The 14,189-nt window shown below is 35.4% G+C and overlaps 1 protein-coding gene across 1 annotated transcript in view; it reads right to left on the bottom strand.

The window, feature by feature from the left end:
- Positions 1–14,189, bottom strand: part of LOC127446903 (low-density lipoprotein receptor-related protein 1B-like) — a 491,131-nt gene that overhangs the window by 69,360 nt on the left and 407,582 nt on the right. Inside the window, exons 45-49 of the mRNA XM_051708221.1 lie at positions 10,399–10,591; positions 4,880–5,005; positions 3,846–3,974; positions 3,461–3,580; positions 2,507–2,620 (exon numbers count right to left, since the gene is read on the bottom strand). Coding sequence (XP_051564181.1) covers positions 2,507–2,620; positions 3,461–3,580; positions 3,846–3,974; positions 4,880–5,005; positions 10,399–10,591 — 682 coding nt within the window. The remainder of the gene's footprint in view (positions 1–2,506; positions 2,621–3,460; positions 3,581–3,845; positions 3,975–4,879; positions 5,006–10,398; positions 10,592–14,189) is intronic.

Raw genomic sequence — 14,189 nt, 5'->3', positions numbered from 1 at the left:
AAATGTATAAAAAAAATGTAAAGTTAATTTCCGACACTGATTCCAAACCATGTGATCCATCCATGCAGATAAAACCCTATAATCAAATATTTTAATAACATAGCTACAATGTTATATAGGAAATAGTGTTGGGAAAGCTACTTTGAAACTTATAATTAAGTAGTTAAGCTACTCATTTGAAAACAGAAGTTAGTTACACTACAAGCTACTTAAAAAAAGAAGCTGACTTCATTGAGGTACCTTTTTAAATATATGATTATCAAATGATATAATGTATAATTAACACATTTAATCTTATCGATTACAATTAAGACTGCAATTTAGTTTGAAATTTGAAGGGTATAAAAAGAGTTGTTGATGTATTTTTCAAAGAGTTTTCAATTATCAGAAGCAATTCCTTGACAGTGCAGACCATCTTGATTTGATATGAAAATTTTTACATGTATGGTAAAAATAGTCAGATGACCAGAGCCATTAAATTTCACATTGTCCCTCTGAAAGATGATGTCTGTATCAAAGCTCCATAAAAGGAAGCAAGTAAAATCTGTACTTCTACACATACAACTACCATATTTTGTACATATAATGTGTAGGTCTATTATTGATTTATTAATAAGATTGTTCTAGCTCATGTAAATCATGCTCACAAGACAAGAAAACATGTAAGCGGTCACAACTGTGGCAAGTGGGAAAACACAGAGCCTCATTTTGAATAGGTGACTGATTGATTCACATTACGAAATTACAGATTTTTAAGTACTGTTACGATAAATTAAACAAATTAAAATTGCATTAAAAGAAAAATGCATTTATTCTTGATTTATCATTTCCATTTCTTCCACAATTTACAGTTCATAAAATGAATAAATAAAAATGTTACTTTATTGTTTGACATTTTCTAGTGGGTTCTATTGAGCAACGTGCAACATTTAACTCAGTAGTTTCCCACCGGTTACAACTGTGACCAACAGTTTGTTTCATTGGTCTGCCAAGAAGTAAAATACATGTGCCCATTTAGCTGGTAATAATTTGGGATTAAATAGGTTTTAATCAGAGCCATACAAAAAAATGAGGGTTTTTTAATGAATGAACACTAAAAAAGAGAGAAAAAAATAGAATAATTTTTGTAACTTGCCATACTTTATTATTAGCCTAATTTACAGTGTGTGACAGAGTCGATAACATGTTAACATAAGCATTTAACTAAATATTTTTCAATAAATAATAAAAAAAAAGACCTAAAATTCAGTGCAGGCTCTTTAGCGAGGGATTCGAACTGGAAAATCTTTTTCTTTTTGAATCTGAATAAAACGATTCACTAATGAATCAGGGTTTCCCCAAGCACTATAAGAACATTAGTGGCACTCTAGTAGTACTTCGACTCTATGGAGCATATCCCTTAATAATTGCTAAGCAGTATGCAAAAACATTAGTGCAGTAAATTAAAGAGAGATTTGAATAACTCTTAAAGGGATAGTTCACCCAAAAATTTAAATTCTCTCATTTACTCACCCTCATGCCATCCCAGAGGTGTATAACTTTCTTCTGCTGAACAAAAGATTTTTAGAAGAATATTTCAGCTCTGTAGGTCCTCAAAATGCAAGTAAATGGGTACCAAAATTTTGAAGCTCTAAAAGCACATAAAGGCAGCAAAAAGTAATCCATAAGTCTACAGTGACAAAATCTATGTCTACAGGAGTGATATGATAGGTGTGGGTAAGAAACAGGTCAACATTTACATCTAGATTTAACCACTAGCATAGAAATTTTGGTACCAATTCATTTACAGTATGAGGACCTACAGAGCAAAAATATTCTTCTAAAAATCTTTGTGTTCAGGAGGGGGAAGAAAGTCATACACATCAGGGATGGCATGAGGGTGAGTAAATGAGAGAATTTTCATTTTTGGGTGAACTAGCCTTTAAAGTTCTACATTATAATGAGCGATCTACGTACTGGTTTGGGAAACAGGCAATACTAAATAATAAAATAATGAGCAACATTAGCTAAGATGATCTTAAGAACGTAAGTTGCAATGTTATCAGGAAAGCTGGTTTTGATTATTTGACTACTGCCTCAGCATTTTTCGCTGTAAGGCTGTAAAGATGCATGCACAATACAATATGACAAAAAGCATTTATTGTTATAGCTGCAATGCTATCTAGGAATGGATTATGTTTGCAGTATATAATAAACTGATTTGTTAAAGAGATATTTCACATTAAAAGGAAAATTCTGTAATCATTCACTAAACATGTTGTTCCAAGCCCGCATGACTTCCATTCTTCAATGGAACACAATACATGATGTTAGGCAGAATGATAGCCTCAATAATGAAGTGGATGGTGATTGAGGATAACCTTCTGCCTAACATCTCATTTTGTGTTCCACAAAACAAAGAAAGTCATAGGGGTTTGGAACAACGTGAGGGTAAATTATTTTTTTGGGTGAACTATCTCTTTAAGACCATGGTAGAATAGAAAGAAAGTGGGCATCACTGTCTTACTGCAGTTCTTTTCATCTGAGGCATCAGCGCAGTCGATGACCTGGTTGCACCAGGAGGATATTGGTATGCAAGTTCCATCTTGACAAGATGACTCAGATGCAGCACACGTGACATCTGGAACAGACACATCATTTAGACTGAGAGCAGAGAGATGGGGGACTAAAACACCTGGACATACGCCTAAATTAATGAAATATTGTGTTGCTATTTGCTTGATATGCACTGCAATTTAATGATTATAACACAGTCTTCCAAACTGCTCCAAAGAAAATTACTTGTGAAATGTTTTTACAGCTTGAAAATTGGGTGTCATTTTGAGGTAAAACATAGTCCAAAATTAACATTACTAGCAGCACAATATAGCATAAGATGCCTATTTTCTTTAAAAGACAGCAAATAAATAACTTAAAGTGAAATTTATGTATAAGTCAAAATAATAATATCATCAGACATACAGTGGGGTTCTAAAGTCTGAGACCACTGGTAAAAATGCTTCTACTTTGTGCAAAACCTGGTGATCCATGTTATCCCCACATGATTTGAGAATATTCCAAAGAGCATCTGGTGTGCTTCAATGGAAACAAGGAAGTCTGACCTTTTATACAAAGGAGTTAACATGGTACATGTCACCAATTTGCATATTTGATTGACCTAGAAATAGCCTAGAATCAAATATATTTATTTTCCATTCTAGATCAAAGCATTTGTGTTTTACATTTTTCAAAATCTTAAAACTTTGTTTCTTTCTGCTTATTAGACTTTGAATCACATAGATTGTTTTTCAGTTTGGTCTCAGACTTTCAGACCTTACTATATATATATATATATATATATATATATATATACACACACACACACACAATATATATATATATATATATATATATATATATATATATATATATATATATATATATATATATATATATATATATTAAAATAAAGAATACCCACTGTTACAAAATGCTTCATCTGAGTTGTCTCCACAGTCATCAATTCCGTCACAAAAGCGACTGTTAGCCACACAACGCCTGTTGTAGCAAGGACGGTGACCCTTTCTGCAGCTCCTGTTGTCTAGTGATACAGAAAGAATCTTTTTCATCAGGGCAAAGAAATAAAAGAGCTTTATATAAACTGTCTTTTATTTACTCTTTCTGGTCCTCTGGGCTTATTCCCATTTGCTCTACTGGTTGAAAGCTGTAAGGAGGACCGACTCATTTTATTAGGTTGAGGCCCCTGGGAATGGAACTGCCACCTTAAACCAATTCTTTGTGGTTACTGCTTTCATGATGCGGGAGTAGAGAATACATACGGAAAAAGGTTGTGATCGGCTACTTACCACAATATTGCATTTTCTCATCCGACTTGTCTTTGCAGTGGGCAATTCCATCACATGCTAGCTGATAGTCTACACACTCCCCATTTCCACACTCAAACTCTGTGTGGATGTTGCAAGGGGACGTTTTGGCTAAGATAGCAAACAAAAAAGGAGGTTATCAACAAATAAATCTCTCATATTTTGTGTTCTTCCTCTGCAAACACAAACAAACAAAACTAATTAAAACTAAATTAAATTCAGTCAAATTAACTGTGTGGCTAAATAACAGGATTAATTTTTCGTGTGAAAATACAAATACTTAGATGGCAATTAAATAAAAACATTTTTAGATTTAGAGTGGTGCTTGTCCATATAAAAATCTATTCCATATTGCTAAGGTGTTCTGAGAGGTTTTTAGCATGTTACTGTGCAGTTGCTAGGGTGTCCTGGGTGGTTGCTAAGGCTTTACTAGATAGTTGCTAACTGGTTCAAATCAAACAAGCCCACTCCCAAGTCTATAACATTCTGGTCCCTATATATGGCTCAGTTGCATCTTTCAATGCAAGTCTATATTATTTTTTCATAAGTTTGATCGCTTAGAAAGCAATAGCACACTTCTCCTCAACAAGCTTCACTATTTGAGATGTCATTCATACCTGTAGGACAAATGGACAATATATACACTATGTATATGCTGTACCGTATGTATCCATGAGCCACAGTGTGTTTTGGTACTTATTTATTAATTGCTATTGTTTAAAGAGTCTATTGTTACAGTCTATTGTTTACAGTTTATTGTTAACAGTCTATTATTGAGTGTATTGTTTAATACAGAGCAACTGCAAATGGTGCAGTATGAGCAATAGAGTAAAAAACAAAAGAGTAAAAGTGTTTACTTGCCTTAGTAAGCCCCATTAACAACAACTGTGAACTCAATATTGTAAATGCTGGAATAACTAAAGCAAATATCTTGTAATTTCATAACTATGTTTGGAGGGACCCATGCTCCTTGAAAACCTGAAGAACAGTCCTGTGGATGCAACGATGTCACTTACACACACATCTGTTGTCATCGAGCAGAATTCGCTCTCCTCGGCAGCTGCAGTTGACTGTGCCATCTGGAGTTAGGAGACACAGGTCACCACAACCACCATTCAGAACCCTGCATGGAGATAGCTCGCCTGTGAAACAGGGGGATGTGAACATCACAAGAGTGCTCTGGGTAAAGAAAAAAAGCTTTAAAAAAATCATATAAAACAACAAGCAAAAAGCAACTGAGTGAAAAGTCATTTGAAAGTCTTTGAAGTACTGTATCTCGTAAAACTCTGCGGTAAAAATTGGTTTGCTTTATTACAAAGCGCTGACTAATAAAATACACTGAAAATACTGTTGTCCATCAGGGGCTTATTCACAAAACACTCTGGAGTTCCTACAAAGTGCATTTTGTAAGCAAAAAAACTTTAAAATGTTAAAACTTGAGAGCAATCTTATGAATAGCAAAATGTACTGTTTTTGCCCCACACTGAGCTGTGGAAATTAGAGCAGTTCCATTTTAAAAGCATATAGAGGCCCTGACCATTTACACTAGATATAGTGGGGTCCAAAATTCTGTGTGTCTAAGCCATCGCTACACTGCAAAAGTGGCAAAGAAGCTGCATTTAAAGTGGCATTTACTGTAGGTGCACATCCACAGACCATTTAATGCTGTTCTGAGGTGGCATAAATGCATTTACACAGCAATTACAACTGCATGAATAATGTTATGAGATTGATGTTTTAAATATAATATTATTAATAAAGAAATATGAAATGAATGAAAATGTGAAATTATACTTTTAAATATGAAACTAAATAATGAAATGCTAAATGCTCTATCGTGAAATAACAAAGTTAAAGTCTGCTCTGATGCTGCATTTCATTTACACAGAAACAAAGCAGCATCAGAACTGCCTTTGATACTAGGGGCTGGGGTGGGTCAGTGCAGGCATAATTTAGTCTGGCCCTTATTGCATCTTTACACTGAATTTTGAGCAGGCACAGAGCAGCCTTAACTCGGCTATGTAAAGATGCCTTAACTGTGGAACACTGAGGCATTTCGTAATAGTGGTTTTCCTATATTTGATGTATAAAGTCTGGGCAACAATGTCTGAAGCCATATAAAAAAATCTGCCAATTTTAATTTAATTTTATTGTTTTATGACTGGAAATTTGAGAGTTTTTAAAATTTTTAGACAAAAGAAAAATGTTAGGATGTAAAATTAAAGGAATGTTCCAGGTTCAATTTAAGTAAAGCTCAATTGACAGCATTTGTGGCATAATATTGATTACCACAAAAAATTATTTTGTCTTGTTCCTCCTTTTATTTAAAAAAAGCAAAAATCTGGGTTCCAGTGAGGCACTTACAATGGAAGTTAATGTGGCCAATCCGTGTAAACATGATTTTAGTGTAATTAAATCCGCTTAATAACCTTTTCTGTGTAAAGTTATAGCCAACTTCGTTGCCATGGGCACCTGCAGGATTTCGTCTGAGGGTATGCACAGAAATCTGCCCAATATTATCTGATCTGGGGTGGTCTGGGGACAATTATCCCCCAGGATAATTTTTTTGCAAAAACAACACCAAAGCATTCAATTCTGGTGACTTTGAGATAAGCATTTTTTGTATTTTCTCAAGTATGAGTAGCGTTCATGCAACTATTGGCTAAATAATTTCTTCCAGTGACTGTTCAGAACAAACACATTCTCACACTAAAAAAAGCAAAATGCACCACAACGAATAGAGTAGAACGCAGGTGTCTCGAGACGCATTTTTATCAGTTGAAGAAGTTCTTTTTAACTTGACACAGCATCTAAAAATGCAGCTCTTCCGTAAGACTGACATGCTAAAAACAGTGAAACGTGACGCAGTTGTCAAAAGACATCTATCTAGCGAATGTTTACATGGAAAACAATTGAAAAACAGCACGAGCTGATGCAAAAACACGTTCGGTTTGAACAGCCTCTTGTTCACATGACACAGTGCTAGCTGAAGTTTCTTAAAGTTACCTCTCAAAAAGACAGCCTTTTGTTTCAGTTGATTGTAGGTAAATTTACACTGTATCCAGCGCTGTATTCGTAAATATCCCAATACTGTTTTACTGTGCGAGAAACCGCTCCAAATGATTCAGTAAGAGAGCGCTCCGTATGAATTGTACTGAATCACGAATCGATTCAGACCGTTTACAAGCCCGTTTGGCCAATTCACTGAAAAGAACTGACTCAAAATAATTATTAATTCGCAAGTTGGGCATCCCTAGTTCTTTTAAACGGGACACATTTCATGACTGATGAAATATTCTGAGAGTAAATGTTTCTCAGGTCAGTCGGAGCGCTCATGGTACGCACAATGCGTACAGCCGTACAGCTGCAGGCGCCACTGATGTCAACAAACCCTAAAATTACTGTAAAAATTATGATTTAAACAACTTTAAACAAAATTGTTTAAATTAAATTAAATTTATACAAAGAAAAATGTATGTAAGTGCTTTTATAAAATCATATGTTTTACATTTCTGCCATTAAACCCTACAAAAATTGGTCCCATTCACTTCCATTATAAGTGCCTCACTGTAACCTCGATTTTTGCTTTTTTTAAAGAAAAGGACAGATGAGTCACAATCATTTTTTGTGCTAATCAACATTATGCCACAAATGCTGTCCATTGAGCTTAACTTGTATTGAGCCCGGAATATTTATTTAAGAAATATTACACTATTTCAGGTCACTAATCAAATGTAAACAAATTTGTGACAATATTAACTCTTTGTGCGAAAGGTCATATTTTCTTTCTGCCTTTAAAATACACAAGATGCTCTTTGGAAATTCCTCAAATCATACTGGATATGGATCATCAGGTTTTGCATAAACTTGTGGAGTGCATGCCAGCTCAAATGCATTCTGTCATTAAAGCAAATGGGGGACTTATCAAATGCCAAGATATTCTGCAGTTCATGTATTTTTTTTTTCTTTTAATTCTTTTCACTCAAATGTTTATGCTGATAATATAATTTTTAATGAAAAATGTTGTATCGAATTATAAAATGTGCATTTTCACTACTGGTATCATTCTTTTGGACCCCACTATATATGTTTACGAAAAGTGTGTGTTTATGACAAGTGACATTTCAAATGGGTTGGGGAAGATGGTGATCTCGTCTAATAAACAAATGCATGTAATCAGACTGATCAATAAAGTGTTAGAGTGTCTACCATTTCCACCTCTTAGTCTTCATAGTAAGTTGTAGTTTTAAATCACAACCAAGAGCCTTCTGCATTGCTAATTCATTGTGCCATGACTCAGCATGAATATGGAAATGAGTTTCAACACCAAAGGTAACTTGGCATAGTGCAAGATAAAGCACAGCAAAGAGACTTCTGAGCTTATATAGTTCACACATTGACTATGTTTTCATGCATATATTTTTATCAATCCAAATTAAATTCAATCAGATTCTAAATGTACCATCTAAACACTGCAATCTGATAGAAATATCTATTCATATTTATTATTAACATTACCACAAAAGCTTGTAAGTTCTGTCAGAAACAGTGAATTAGGGCACTTATCATGAAACCGTAGTGTGTAATGGCTCTAAAAAGATGTAAAAAAATAAATACAAAAACTTTCTTTTCATGTTTCTGTCTTTACTTAAGAAACGAGAATTAGAATCAGTGTTCTGAAATTATGTCTGTGTAAACATATTAGCCTTATTCAATAACTAGACCTACCTGGATGTGAGTTTGTAGCAAAGATTTGTGCATATGAGATAGTTGTCTTTTACTACTCTGCGCATGTATGCAAGATATTTCTGAATCTGATTGAGGAAGTGGTAATATTCAAAGATTTACATGGCAATCATCTTTCTATTTAAAGGAATATTTAAGATATGTGCCACCTCCTTTAATTGGATAGAAACTATATTTGGATGAAACTCAATCAGATCTACTTTTTTTAACTTTTTTGCATGAAGCTATCAGTTGGGTTATTAACCCTTGTGCGTCAATTTAAAAAAAGTTACTCAGAGGTCCTTAGAGGACAAAAATGTCTGCGTCAAAAAACTCCCATAATAATATTATATATGAATATTACTTTCCACTTTCAATTAGTTAATTTAACTAACATCAGTCCTGATCATAACTACCAAATATTCATTCATATTCAGGATTTTAAACCTTTAAATGCCAGCTTGTTTATACAATGCCACTGTTGTTAAAAAAAAACAAAAAAAAAAAACCACAAATGAATTATTTTCCATATACTAAAAAGGGATTTTTTGGATTATCACAGTCTGGGATATGTCAATGATTAGCAACAACACTGATTTTGATGCATTATTATTTTTTGTGCAGTGTCAGATAAAAAAATAAAATAAAATAAAAATTACACAGTACCTTACATAATGTACATAATACATAATGTGCATATGTACAACAGTACATAATGCCACTGTTTTTTACACAACACACACACAAACACACACACACTCTCTGACATCCATACCAACACACCCACACAATTTTAGCTGCATCACTTATTTAACTGGCCTGCAGTACTCTATAATACAGCAAACAGAAAATAGGAAAAAAGCATGTATTTGCTCCATAAGCTAAACATTAGAAAAATGGTGCCATCTGGTGGAAAATATAAAAAATAAATACATTTTGAAGCCAGGGCTCCGGAATGAAAGCATAACATCATAGAATTCATACTTTTATGCTTTAAATGGCACTGGTATCAAATATTGCTGTTTTAATGGGTTTCAATGGGGACATTTTTGCCCTTAAGGTCCTGAGTGTAACTATTTTGTGTACACAATGTATTATAGATGTGTTATAGTAACTGAGGTTGAAATATCAAAATTCCCCCAAAAATACACACATTTATGCTGCCGGCATTAACACAGCTAAAATGATCGAAAAAAACAAAAATGAAAAAGACAAAAATGTCCTGAAGGTTGCAAAAGGTTTAAGAGATTATTATGCTGCATGTAAGCATAGCAATCATTGATCACAACAGCACTGGACTGGAAACCTGTCTTTGAATAAACACTTCTCTCCCTGCTGTTGCTGACTGATAATGTTGTTTTTGTATACAGTAGATGGCTAAGTGCAGTGGGCTGCAATTATATACCATGCTCACACAAATGAGAGGTGAAACCCCCTCACAGCAGGCACACAAACAGAAACCGTTGGGAGCATCTTAAACCGATTTCCCACTGTCCTACTTTTCACATTTGCGATAGTTCAGAGCCATCATCTGCATTCGAGAATACTTTTATAAATTATGTATCCAATTTAGTTTTCTTGGATACTAAATAAGAGCACTCTAATTTATCATTCCTACCATCCTTAGAAGTCTACAGAAGCCACCATCAATGAAAGCTCATCTATGAATTCAATGCATGAAACACATGTACTGTAGGCCTACAAAAAAATCCACTTTCCGAAAATGCATCTTGACAACCAGGAGAAGCCACAGTATTCCACATGAATATATATTTTTATTAAATAAAAACATACCTTTTGGAATACTTACAGTTATTAGTGTCTTTGGCAACTGCAATAATTCCCATTGGCTGGTGAGGAATATCAGCTCTGAGAACTTTAGTGTCTCCTCCAGTGAACTTGTTGGTCCGTAGCACAGCCCGCCGAGTCCAGTCTGACCAAAAAATGTAGTTTCCATGGATAGCAAGTGCAAAAAATGTGCCAGGTTCAGATCTTACAATAACCTAACAACAAATAAAACAGACATCAGCTTAAACACAATTAAATATAGAGGATATGCTGAGAGATTTTGTTTTTGTTTTAAGTACTGATAGACTTTTACAAGTGGTAATTCCCTCTTGAATCATTTTCAAAACCTATACATTTTCAATCAAAAACAATCGAAAAAGCTATAAAACATATTATGTATCCAAAAATCCCGACAAGCCTGACATAACAACATTAGCTGGGTTTCCATCGAACTGTTTTTATGCGCACTTTGAAATTTCACATAAGAAATCCTGAATGGAAATGTTTGATATGCAAATCTTTTTCTTCTTCTTTCGGCTGCTTCCGTTAGGGGTCACACAGCAGACCATCTGTGATCCGCATGTTTGACTTGGCACAGTTTTTACACCAGATGCCCTTCCTGACGCAACCCACAGTAGCTGGGGGACTCTCATTCACACCTAAGGGGCAATTTAGAGTCTCCAATTCACTTAACCTGCATGTATTTGGACTTGTGGGGGAAACCGGAGCAAACGCTTGATACGCGAATAAACTCTCAAAATTCACTTCAAATTTAATGTGCTAGGATGAGGTGGATTTTATAGAGTTTCACATTAGTTAAAATGTGCATTAAGGTGATGGAAACAGTTTATTCGCAAAATGATAACATGCTTTGTCCATTCGTGCACGTGTTATGAGTGTGTGATAGCTTGATGTGACTGTCTCAATGAAAGCTTAGACCTTGGCACACAATTCTTTGAACGTAGCCCCTGACATTTGGAAATGTTTAACCCACAGTGGCTCCTCATAATCCGCCAGAACCGTTTTGAGCGTGGACGCTTCCAGGTTTGCGGAGGCTGGTGGCTTGTGGGCATCGCAGCCATTTCGGCCCCATTATTATGCCAGATATTACACTTATGGCAGCATTTAATAAAACAAGGTACAATTGCTCCAATCCTGTGAATAAAACTCTCCCCGAAGCAAGGAGGTCATTCAGCTGCCTCATCACTCTAAGGTGAGCTCTCTCAAGACAATGCACATGACATAGTGGATGGAAACAATTGAATTTTTAGAAATGTGCTTAAAAATGGCTAAACATTTTGATGGAAACCCAGCTACTGACTCAACTAATGGCGTGAGTTTGGGGCGGGACTATATGTTTTGTACAACCATTGGAAGACGTGCAAAGCATTTGAGAAAAAGCTTTACAATCACTCGTTATTTTTGCAATTCCGTTTGGTGACGCAAGTGACGCAGAAATTACACCCTTCTCCTTTAAATTCTAGAACATTTCGTCCATCAGCCACCCCGTCTCCTTAAATACCACCATTGGCATCGGCCTTTAAAAAAAAAAAAAATTATAAGCCACATGCTCCACAAAGGTCCGTATCTACTGTAACACAAATAGCAAACCAACGATGTATAAGTAAAACACAGGGACAAAAACCCACTCTGAAGACCACTAGAACGTCTCTTTGAGGGGGCAAAAACGAATGTGTAGATAGTGCTCCAATTCCCCAGCAGCCAGTTTAGCCCAGATCCTGCGAGTGTTAATGCAGGTGTCATGGTGACGGACACAGATATACATCACACGACTCCTCCTGGGAGTTTCCGGCTGTGGGGCAGGAGGATGTCCCACAGCTCCAGAGATCCAGCTATTAACAGGAACACGCTTGTAACCGTGATCACATTAGCCCTGCCACCATGGTGGAAAATATAGGACAGGTGTTGATTAAGAGAGCCCAGCTTGAGCAAACAACAACTGGAGATCTGAGGGTGTGGGAAAGAAGAGGAGTATGCCAGATGGCTTTTGATGGAGCATATTGATTCAGAATTAAATTTCACGGTGCAAGCAATCAGCTCCAACACTAATTATCTCTGTTTATCTGATCAAATATATGTCAAATCGTGTTTTCGGCTAACAACTCTAACCATATGCATTTGCTTATAGTTTTGATTAACATTAAAACAATGAAAGGGATAGATCACCTAAAAATGTAAATTCTATAATCATTTACTCACCCTTATGTTGTTCCAAATTGAATGAAGTTCTTGCTCCTTAGTATGGTGATATGGAATGGAACAACATTAGGGTGAGTAAATGATGTCATCATTTTCATTTTTGGATGAACTATCCCTTTTTCGTCAACTATGAATCAAAAACTGTTCATACAACATCCTGTAATAATTCCGTCATCTTCTCCTCTTTGTGTTTGATATAAAATTTGGCACGGCACTGTGTGGCAGATTGTGTTCCATAAGCTCAGTGACGTTACTGTGTGAGAGAGTCTATGTGAATTGTGTTAAGATTTGACTCAGTGTCTCCATTTAAATCCCTTCACCAACACCAGTTGGGAGATTCCAACTGCAAGGCAATTTGCCAACAGTCATGTTGATTTAGTTTTGCTTAATTATTCACAGTTTAATTGGCTAGTTGATAGGCCAGCCCAGTAGGAGGGTTAAAATAAGCTTTCATTACCTCCAGTGCTCTTATTTAGGTGTTGAAGAACTCTCATGAACTCTTTGTCATGTTTCTTTAAAGTGGATAATTCATTATAATTAAATTAATCTTCAGAAGGGTCAATGGACTCAGCATCAGTGGATACTAATAATTGTAGAGGGTAGCCAATCCTTTAGGCAGTAATCAAGTCATTAGCTGTGTCCCAAATGAGTGTAGTATCATCCCAAATAGAACAATTATTATTAGAACAATTCTTTATTTTTTTAACTACACGGAAGCATTCACCATTAAACGGCAGATGGTTTCAAGCACACGTGATGTGTTGTCAATCAGTTTAACACTAATATCTAAAATAATGTACATATTCACATAGCATGAGGTGAGGGTAAAGCATTCAACTTACATTTGTAAGGAAGCCCTTCATCATTAGGCTGCTTTCAGATTAATTTGTCCACATTCGGACACATTTCTTAGGGAAATTTTCATGAGATGTGTTCATTTCTTGAAAAACAGATAGACGGAGCGCAATGGAACTGAATGCAGGGGTTTTAAAATGCGTTTTTAAAAGTTGAACTACTTTTAATTTTACAAGATGTCTAAAAAAGTAAGGTTAGTGATGGGACACTCAAACAAAAGCACAAGATGAAACGCAATCGGCAAAGATGTCTATCAGAATGTTTTTTTGCTGTAGCGGTGGTACTTTTAACAGGAATCAGTTTAAAAACACAACATTTGTGAGAGGGTTTTAGCTATACATTTTACAATATCAGTACTTGCGTTTCCTGGGAATTGAACCCATGACTTTGGTATTGCAAATATGAACTATATAATGTACTAATGTTTTCAGTATTATGTTCTATGAGTACCCTGACGATGCACTTCTTCAACCATCAAAATGGAGTGTGGAATGTTGGACACTTCATGTACTCAGTTGCCGTACGTAGCGGAAGGGGTGGACTTACCTAGCTGCGTTGCTGGTCTGACAAAACAGTTGTAAATAATGCAGAATGTAGCAACTAGTGAAACTTCAGTAAGATTGATAAGTCAACTAGATGTTCAGGCAACCCAATGATTAAACGTTTAAAAAAAAATAAAAATGCAGTTTTCCATAAAAACTAAATCCATTACCAAATCTGATTCTTCTCCTTTAAAAA

The sequence above is a fragment of the Myxocyprinus asiaticus genome, chromosome 10 (genome assembly GCF_019703515.2).
Source record: "Myxocyprinus asiaticus isolate MX2 ecotype Aquarium Trade chromosome 10, UBuf_Myxa_2, whole genome shotgun sequence".
NCBI classification, from domain to species: Eukaryota; Metazoa; Chordata; class Actinopteri; order Cypriniformes; family Catostomidae; genus Myxocyprinus; species Myxocyprinus asiaticus.
The sequence above is the reverse complement of the archived record's forward strand: the minus strand, read 5'-3'. Positions and strand labels throughout refer to the sequence as shown.